Source organism: Palaemon carinicauda, chromosome 4 (assembly GCF_036898095.1).
Source record: "Palaemon carinicauda isolate YSFRI2023 chromosome 4, ASM3689809v2, whole genome shotgun sequence".
NCBI classification, from domain to species: Eukaryota; Metazoa; Arthropoda; class Malacostraca; order Decapoda; family Palaemonidae; genus Palaemon; species Palaemon carinicauda.
The window spans coordinates 7,498,460-7,508,017 of record NC_090728.1 but is presented as its reverse complement, the minus strand read 5'-3'; the positions used below and the strand labels follow the sequence as shown (position 1 = coordinate 7,508,017).

Below are 9,558 nucleotides of genomic sequence, written 5' to 3'. Positions count from 1 at the left end.
GGAGATTTGCTAGTGATGTCCACATTTGAGAAGTGGAAGCGGTCCCCCTGTCAGAAGTAATATTCTCAGGGATACCAAATCTTGCTATATATCCTGAGAGTAAGGCAGATGTACATGAGGCAGACACTGCAGTTTCCATGGGAACGGCTTCAGGCCGAGAGTGGAGCGGTCGGTGACGGTGAACAGGTAACAATGTACTTATAATGTGGTTAGGAGGCCTACAACGTCAACATGAATAGGGGTAAAATGACGCTAGGGAAAAGTAAACGCTGCTGAATCCGTGTTTCGATGTACTTTGGAAATTTGGCAAGAATACAGACATGGACCCAATCCTGGGCATCCTTAGTAATGCCGTGCCAAATGGACTTCATCTTCAGCAGCTGTGCAGTACAACGGCTTAGTGTCAATCCTTGGTAATAGGTAAGCATCCAGTTCTGTATACAGATTTATAGTTTACGAGTAATCAACACACATCCTTTTCTTATGCCGATTAAAGGAATCTTTAACCACCATAACTTGAGCTCTCCATGGTGATATGCTACCCTCAATAAAACCCTCAGTCAAGAGACGACTAGTCTCCGCTTCAATGAATTCTTTGTCATCTTTACAGTAATGTCTTGATTTAGTGACAACAGGCTTACAATTAGATAACAAATGCTGGAAGATAGAAGGCTCATCCACAGCAGAGGCTGCCAACGAACATTAGGGGTTAGCATCAGATAAGTTGAGCGCTGGTTTCGGCCCACCGTATTCAATAGTCACTTTCTGATGCTGCTCTTGGAAGTCCTAACCAAGTAATATTTCTGAAGATAAATCCTTCATTACTGCTAGACGTGTGGATGGATAAGTTTCTCCATTAAGATGAAGAGTCAAGTCTACTTTGACGTAACCTGGAGATATTGTATGTAAAGATTTCTGTGTTAAAGTAACGTCTTTATCAGTGGGATGTATTGGTAGCTTCAATTCCCATGCTACATCTTAATCTATATAACTGTCATTGCTGCACGAGTCGACAAGGGCTGTCAACTTCCTGTCCTTTAATTGTTGTCGAGGTAGCGGCCCAATAAAGGCTCTCAGGAATAGAAGTACCAGCATTAGCTGCAAGAACAGATGACTGTGAGGGATCAAATACTGTAGCTGTTGTAGATTTACCTCCATATGCAGATTTAGACAGGCACGCTTTTGCAAAGTGCCCCTTCTTGCCACTTTTATTGCGAATGGAATCCCGAACTGGACAGTGTGCACGAATGTGATAGGGACCTCCACAAAAAAAGCACTTTCCCTTCATGGAGAGAGTAGTCGCTAATACTTGAGTTCCAGCAGTTACCTCACAGCTCTCAGACATTGGTCCACTCTTCACATGATCATCTGTAATAAATGCATGATCCAATGTAACCATAGCAGCAGTATGCCTAACATGAGGAAGCATGTGACTTTTAAAAACTAGCATTACGTTGGGCTAGGTCTAAAGAGGAAGGCTGGTCATACGCCGCCTGTAAGTCAAGAGTTTTATTTTCGAGAAGATGTTGCCGAATCATAGGTGAGGGCAGGCCATTTATAAAATCATCCCTGATCAACTCCTCTCTGTATTGTTCTGCACTAACTGACTTTAAATTACAGTCCTTGCCTAATTTACGTAATTCCCTCAGAAACTCATCCAAAGTTTCCCCTGCCTTTTGTTGGCGAGTAGCAAGTAAATGTCTGGTGAATATTTCATTAGGTGCCTGAACATATAACTTTTCCAACGTGGAAATGGCAGTATCATCATCCACACACTCCTCAATGTATTCATACACATTATGACCGACAGAGTTCACGAGTGTCCTTAGTTTATTTTGTGTCCTTTCACCACATTCTTGAATGAAGTAGGAAAACATCTTGTGCCAATGCCGCCATTCTTTTGCTGCAAAAGGAAAGTTAGGGTCCAGATCCAAACGGGCAGGCTTCAATAGTTTCTCCATAGTTTAGGTTGAATAAATTAGTGTGACATTAAAAGACTTGGCTGCTGCTACCCAAGCTTTATTCAACTTAAACTTCAGTAGATTATTCCCTGAAACAACCATGAACATAATTAGCAATGACCCCATAGTAAATGTAATACGAACTATGTTAGATCCTCAAATTAAATATAATTAAACCAAACAGATACATATGGAATAAAAAAAAATACTAAAAAAACAGATAATTACCTGATAAGTTGTTCCGACTGTCCTTCCATCAGGTAAGTAAACAAAGTATGAAAAGATCACCAGACAAACGGTTCAGAGTGAAGTATGAAAGAGCAAAAGGACAAAACAATATTATAACAATCACCGACGTTTGGAAAACATTTTACACAATATACGTTGGAGAAAAATCCCTAATCCACTTGAGAGGGAAACACTATACACAATTTAGAGGAGGGAGGGCTGGCGGACTTTGGCTCTTTCAAGCGGATATCCTGGTTATCTTCTGCTTCTCCTATGCATTGCTAGGTCATATATAACGGATTTTGAGCGAAGCGAAAAATCTATTTTTGGGTGAGATAGCCATGGCGTCCTGATGGAAGGTTCCTGTTTGGTAGCTTCCTTGGGTATAAGACTACTAAGATATTCCCAGAGAATTTAACCACAGGTTATCACAGAATTCTAACTTCTGGAGCGAGTATCTCAAAGGTTTCCCTTTAAGACATCGTAATACAACAGGGGACACGCATGTCTGGTCGTGCCACATAGCTATCTCCACCCCGAACAGGGTTAACGCTTCGGTGTGTAAGGGCTGAGAATAGCTGGGAGCCGTTCCACAGCTAATCTCACTCGTGGCTACTACTGATACTCGAGACGTAAACAAACGGACGCCATTGCTCTAATGACGTCACGAGCGTCTTTATCCTGGCGCCAGTTGCTGCCCATCACCATGATACAATTGTGTAGGGTGGGAACAAACTGACGAAGTAGTAGGGAGGGTCCATCAGGACGCCATGGCTATCTCACCCAAAAATAGATTTTTCGCTTCGCTCAAAATCCGTTTTTTGGGCTCAAGCCATGGCGTCCTGATGGAAGAGTACCAGAGAATCAATGTATCGTGGTAGATTTTCCCCCAGAGTTAAGTGCCTAGGCATTGACAAAATAGCAAAGTAATCTTAGGTAAGAACCATAGGAACGAAGTATCCTGCCCCCCATTGGTAGGAAGTTCCCATGGGCTATGCCGACGTCAAAGTGGTATTGAAGGGCTATTCATCTTGACAGAAGAGCTTTTTAAGAGCTTAGAGATGAAGCAGAATGTTTGATATTTGTATAGGAACATTCTGAGTAGGTCAGTGGTGGTTGGGCACTGTGTGTAGGGTTCATCTCCTGATTATCAGAAGTAAGTATTCGAGTAGGAACCTTACTGAGACAAGGTGAATATAATTTAAGAATAAACATCTTAAATTCTTCATGACCATAAGAAAGGAGGAATAAATAAAACTATGACAGTATGTATTTCATAGTAAGTAGGAGCTGAAAGAGACGCACAAGTAATAAAATAGAAATTTTATTTCACAATGCAGAAAATAAATAATTTTACAGCAAAAGGTAAAGTTCATTTACAGTAATAATAATGTACATAGAAATAAAGGCTTGCTCTTGAATCTGAAAGGGAATTTCAGGATTAGTAGGTACTCGTTCTCGAGGAACGCAAGTCTTTAAATAACACATCATGCTCAAGGCATGCGGCACTTGTGTAACACTATGACATTCCACCTGGGATAAGAACAGTTATAAAAGCACTAAGTGTTTTTAGACATCACTATGAATCACTCGAGGGTCAACATAGGCACCCGAAGAGTTAGAGTCCCAAGTAACTCACTGTTCTACGCAGAGTCAGGTGCAGGTTTCATAACACTACCTGCGGCTACCACAAAATGTTTGATTTCGTGCACTTGTTTCGCATAATGTTTAAAGAAAACTCGCGAGGACTTCCAGCCCGTAAAGTTCTTAAGGCTCTCGAAGTCCATGCTCTGAAAGAAGTTCAGAGAAGATGCCACTTTTCTAGGATCATGACCAGCGGGTGTACTGTTCGGATCCGCTCTGCGAATGAAGTAGGTGATTTTCGCTCTTAATTGTTTCAGTGACAGGTCGCTGCCCGATGTTTCTCCTTTGAAGAGTTGGCCTCCACCAAAGTTTGAAGTTCCGCGAAGATAGACCTTGAGACTCTCTACTGGACATAGAGAGACATCCTCCTTCAGGGGGCATATTCTCCAAGGGCCCCATCTTTTGGTGGGTAATTCTTTTTTGGCGAGAAACGTCGGATCGGGGGAGAGGGTCACTTCTCCTGAATCAGCAAACAGGATGTGTCCCTCTTCTCTTGATAATGCCACTATTTCGCTGACTCGAGCTCCCGAGGCGAGAGCAAATAAAAATATAACTTTCTGAGTCAGATCCTTGAGGGGGCATGAATCATTGTCCAAGTTGGAGGCGAAATGGAGCACCTTGTCTAGTGACCAGGAGATCGGTTTCGGAGGGGGTGCTGGGCGTAGGCGAGCACATGCTTTCGGCAGTTTGTTAAAGATGTCGTTGGACAGATCAATTTGGAAAGCATATAGAATTGGTCTAGTCAAAGCCGATTTGCAAGTTGAGATCGTATTGGCTGCTAATCCTTGTCCATGAAGGTGAATGAAGAAGGACATACAGAAATCAATGGTGATTTCTTTAGGATTTTTTGCTTTAACAAAGGAGACCCATTTCCTCCAGGATGATTCGTATTGCCGTCTCGTGGATTCGGTCTTGTATTCCTCTAGGAAGTCCAGACTTTTCTTCGAGATCCCAAACCTCTTCTTTGCGGCAAGGGAGAGAAAATCATGAGATGAAGGTCCTTGATTTTCGATGATGAAGCGAAGACAGTCGACTTCTGTACTTGTTGAGAGAGAACTAGGCCCGGGAGAGGGATCAGCTTGGGCTGCAGCTCCAGGACCAGGGGGTACCAGTTGCTCCGGGGCCACTTGGGAGCCACTAGGGCCGCTGTCCCTTTGAAGGTTCTCAGTTTGGAGAGGACTTTCAACAGAAGGTTGGTGGGAGGGAACAGGTATATCTTCGACCATCTGTTCCAGTCCAGTGACATGGCGTCCACCGCTTCTGCTTTGGGGTCCTCGTACGGGGCTACGTACAGAGGAAGTTGATTGTTGTCGCTCGTTGCAAAGAGATCTATCTGAAGTTCTGGGACTTGATTGGAGATGAAGGAGAATGATCTTGCGTCTAGAGACCATTCCGACTCTATCGGGTTTGTCCGAGATAGAGCATCCGCTGTCACGTTGCGGAATCCTTGTAGGTGAACTGCAGACAGGTGCCACTTCTTCTTCTCCGCCAGACGGAAGATTGGGAGAAGCACCTGATTTATCTGGGGCGATCTTGAGCCCTGGCGATTGAGACAACGAACTACCACCGAGTTGTCTAGGGTTAGACGGATGTGGATCGAGGGTGGCGGGGATAACTTCTTCAGAGTAAGAAGGACCGCCATGGCCTCCAAGATGTTTATGTGGAACGTCTTGAATAGTGGAGACCAGGTCCCTTGAGCTTGTTTCAGGTGGGAGTGACCTCCCCAGCCCTCCAGTGAGGCATCCGTGTGGATGTTGAGTGATGGAGGAGGGTGTTGGAGAGGAATGGACCTTTTCAGGGCCATTGCTTCCGACCACGGCTTTAGGAGGCGTCGAAGTCTGTTTGGAAGCCGTCTCTTGAGGTCTCTTCGAGCGATGGATGCCGATCGTCTCCAGACTCCCGCGGCATCCTTTAGCTGTGCACGAAGCACTGGGTTTGTCACTGAGGCGAATTGTAGAGAGCCTAGAACTCGTTCCTGCTGTCGTCTTGAAATGCGTTTGGATTTCAGTAGTCGCTTGACAGACCCTGCTATTTCCTTCCTTTTCTTCTGGGGGATGGAAAGGCGGTGTGACTGAAGATTCCAGTGGATTCCCAACCACTGAAACTTCTGAGCCGGAGAGAGGCGAGATTTCTTCTCGTTGATCTTGAATCCCAGGTGTTCTAGGTACTGGGTAACTTCGTCGCAAGACTTTGCACACTCTTCGGGCGAGGGAGCCCAGACTAGCCAGTCGTCGAGGTAGGCCATCACCTGGACGTCTCTTAGGCGGAGCTGTTGTACTATGGCATCCGCCAGCTTTGTGAAGATCCGAGGGGCCACATTGAGGCCGAATGGCATGGCCCTGAAGGCGTAGCTTTTCCTTTGGAGTCGAAATCCTAGGTAGGAGGAAGCGTGATGGTTCATTGGAATGTGCCAATAGGCATCCGCCAGGTCTATAGAGACCGTGTAGGAACCCTGAGGCAGAAGGGTCCTTATTTGTTGAAGCGTCAGCATCTTGAATTTGTTGTTCTCTATGAACTTGTTGAGGGGGGATAAGTCCAGAATGACTCTGAGTTTGTCTGAGTCCTTCTTGGGAACGCAAAACAGTCTCCCTTGGAACCTGGTGGACTTTACCTTCCTTATCACCTTCTTGTTCAAGAGGTCTAGAACATATTCTTCCAGAATGGGGGTTGATGGTTGAAAGAACCGCTGGAAGATTGGGGGTGGTTGCACCCAACTCCAGCCTAGACCGTTCTTGATGATGCTGTGTGCCCAAGGATCGAAGGTCCAACGATCCTGGAATTGGCGGAGTCTTCCTCCCACCGGAAGCACTTCATTGCTTCTGGTGTCCCGAGGACTTGTTGCCTCGGCCGCTAGCTCCCTTTCCTCCTCTACCTCTGGAGGGACGACGAGAGGCGTCTCTGCTTGCACCCCTGGACAAGCCTCTACCTCTGGCATGAAAGGTAGTGGATGACTGCTCAAAGGCAGGGGTGAAGACCGGTGACTGTGACAACACCGGTTGGGGGACCAACTGAAAGGTCTGTTGTGGTTGGGCAACCACTTGGGAGGTAGCGGGTCCCGGAAACTGACGTCGTTGTTGACGTTGCTGGGGTTTCGGCTTCTGAGGTTTCCTCTTAGGCTGAGGTCCATCGTCCTGAGAGGTTTTCCTTTTTCTGGACATGCCCCACTTGTGGAGAAGGTTCCTATTCTCCGTGGCGGCTCTGTCAGTTATTTCCTTGACAAGGTCAGAAGGAAACAGGTGCTTTCCCCAGATGTTGGAGGAAATCAGCCTCCGGGGTTCGTGTTTCACGGTGGCACCGACAAACACGAATTCACGACAGGCTCTACGAGCCTTTATGAAATGGTACAAGTCCTTCATTACCGTGAGTAAGTGGGATTTGGCCAGTACCATGTAGTGATCGGGTACCGCTGTGTCACAGGCCATTACTTCAAGTTGGACTTGATGAGAAAGCGAAGCTGCAAGCCTCTCCTTCGTGTCTTGTTCCCGGCGAAGGAGGTGGTCGTTGAGCTTGGGGAGGTCTTCATTAAACTGACGTCCGGCGACGTCAGGATCGAGCCTACCCACGACGAAAGTATGTTGGACATCTTTCCATTGCCTAGTGTCAGGGGGTGTCACGATGGAGAAGGGTCTGCACTCCTCCAGTGCAGGGCAGGGTTTCCCTTCTTCCGCCGCTTTAAGGCATGCAGCTAAGGCCTTTTCCAGAAATGGAAGAATCGCAGTGTCAGGTGCGACATAGGTAGGATGCTTCTTGCTCAAGGCAGGAAGCTTAGAGCAGGTAAAGCCCCTGCTCTTAAATGCGTTGGCTAGCATAGCTTGGGCCTTTGCGAGATCGAACACTATCTCTTCTTTAGGTTCGGTCTCTTCCTTCGAGGCAGGTTCAGCACGAAGCCGGACGTAACAGTCCGGGTAGGCCTCGAAGCTTGGGAAGAACTCCACGTCTTCCAACGGGACCGTGCCGATCTTGTCGCTAACAAAGATCCTGCCGGTTGCAATAACCATATGCTCTGCATACCTCCACGGGTTGGCATGAGAGCAAGCTGGGAGATCCTTGACCGAGATCTTCTTCGTGTCTTTGGATCCAATCATCGACCTGATGGACTCCTGGTTCTCCTTCAGTCTGTCGTCCATGACAGCTCTAATCAGTCGGATCAGTTCTTGGGTGGAAGAGGAAGGATCCGGGGTCGAGGAGGTAGACGGAAGGGACAATTCCGTCGGTGTAGGAGTAGGCGGAGGGATGGACGAGGGAGTAGCTCCAATCTCCGACTCGGTGTATTCCACCTTGTCTTCGTCCTCTTCGGCTCCTTGAGCCATAAGCGTCTTCTCCGTATCTTCCGAGACGTCGGAGATCCGTTCATCATCCTCAGAATCCAAACGGCACTCGTGCATGGACTGAGCCATGACCACATCAGGTTCCACTGAAATTTGGACAGTGGGGATTGCTTCCTTTGGAACCACTGAATCAGGGGAGGCCTTAGGGAACAACAGGGACCTCAGTTCTTCGGTGGCCAGGTACGGTCCAGTAGCATTCCTCTGAAAACCACGCACCCACTTGCGCAGTTTCTCACGAGCAATGTCTCTAACCTCCGCTGAGGGAGGGTTATGGAAGGCCTCAACTAGATAGGCCTGGCAGACCGTACATTCCAGTGGATTCCAGAACTTCCAATCCCCTTTCTTGTCTGAGCAAGGGGCGTGAGTCCTGCACGCCGTATGTCCATAAAACTGGGAGCGTTTCACGGCACAGTATGCGAAATCGCACTTCATCTGCTCCTCCTGTGGAAGAAAGAGAAAATGAGTATGGGGGAGCCATAGGAGTGGCTCTTAAATTAAGTTAACATTAATCATTAATTTTAACTTAAGGAAGGTGTGATGCATAGAGAATGAAACAGTAAAGGAGACACGCTCCATGCATCTCGCCCGGCTGGTTACCATAGGCTGGTCCTGGGATAATCCAAATGACCTAGATCATTGGATATGGTTTCCTAGGATTCCCATTATAATGGAACTCCATGGAAAGCCAAGGACAAGGTTGGGATCGAATTCATTCGGTTCCCAGATAAGAGCCAGAAGGCCTCATTAAGGGTAATTGCTTCTGGCAACCAGCCGCGCTAAGATGCACATAGCATGCTGGAAATAGAAGAATGCAAAGAGACAGCATGATCACTAATAGAGCAGTACTAGGTACTGATCTTAGAAGCAAAGCAGCTTATCTATTTGCAAGGTAGGGCTATCTAGTCTTATGATAGCTAAAGAGAGGGGGTGCAAGTATTCTTGACGCCTCCGGGGCATCCGGCAGCCGCCGGCACGCCGGAGCTCGCTCCAGCATAGATTCTGGCATTAGAACAGACAATTTTCAAAGTCAGTTAGATACCAGGATGGCGGCCGCCGGCACAACGGCGGCACGCCGGCAGGGAGCGGCGGCTCCGGCAGCCGGAGGATGCCGGATTGGTGACGGGTAAGGATGGTACAGGTAGTATCGGGTTGCCGGCAGTATATGCCGGCACTCCGGAGATCGACCGGCAAGCGGACGAATAGATAGGAGTAGGAGAGCCGCCGGTAGTAGCCGGCGGCAGCCGGCAGTCCCTCGGTACACGGGGGGCTGGGGGCAAGGGTAGGGAAGTCACCAAGAGGGAGGCAGGTATTGCCGGCAGTAGAGGCGGCAAGAGACCGGCACCCGGATAGAGAGAGAGACAGGGGGAGGGGGGAAGGAATGTAGGAAGTACCGTCAG

At 47.6% G+C, this 9,558-nt stretch overlaps 1 protein-coding gene across 1 annotated transcript; it reads right to left on the bottom strand.

The window, feature by feature from the left end:
* Nucleotides 1-1,436: 1,436 nt before the first annotated feature.
* LOC137639265 (uncharacterized) lies at nt 1,437-1,961 on the bottom strand. The gene has a single exon (XM_068371549.1). It carries the CDS (start codon nt 1,959-1,961, stop codon nt 1,437-1,439), a length of 525 nt encoding a protein of 174 aa, XP_068227650.1.
* Between the last annotated feature and the right edge of the window lie 7,597 nt (nt 1,962-9,558).

Bases quoted from the DNA above. Each gene is read 5' to 3' on its own strand.
- LOC137639265 (XM_068371549.1), bottom strand. From the start codon at position 1,961: ATGGAGAAACTATTGAAGCCTGCCCGTTTGGATCTGGACCCTAACTTT.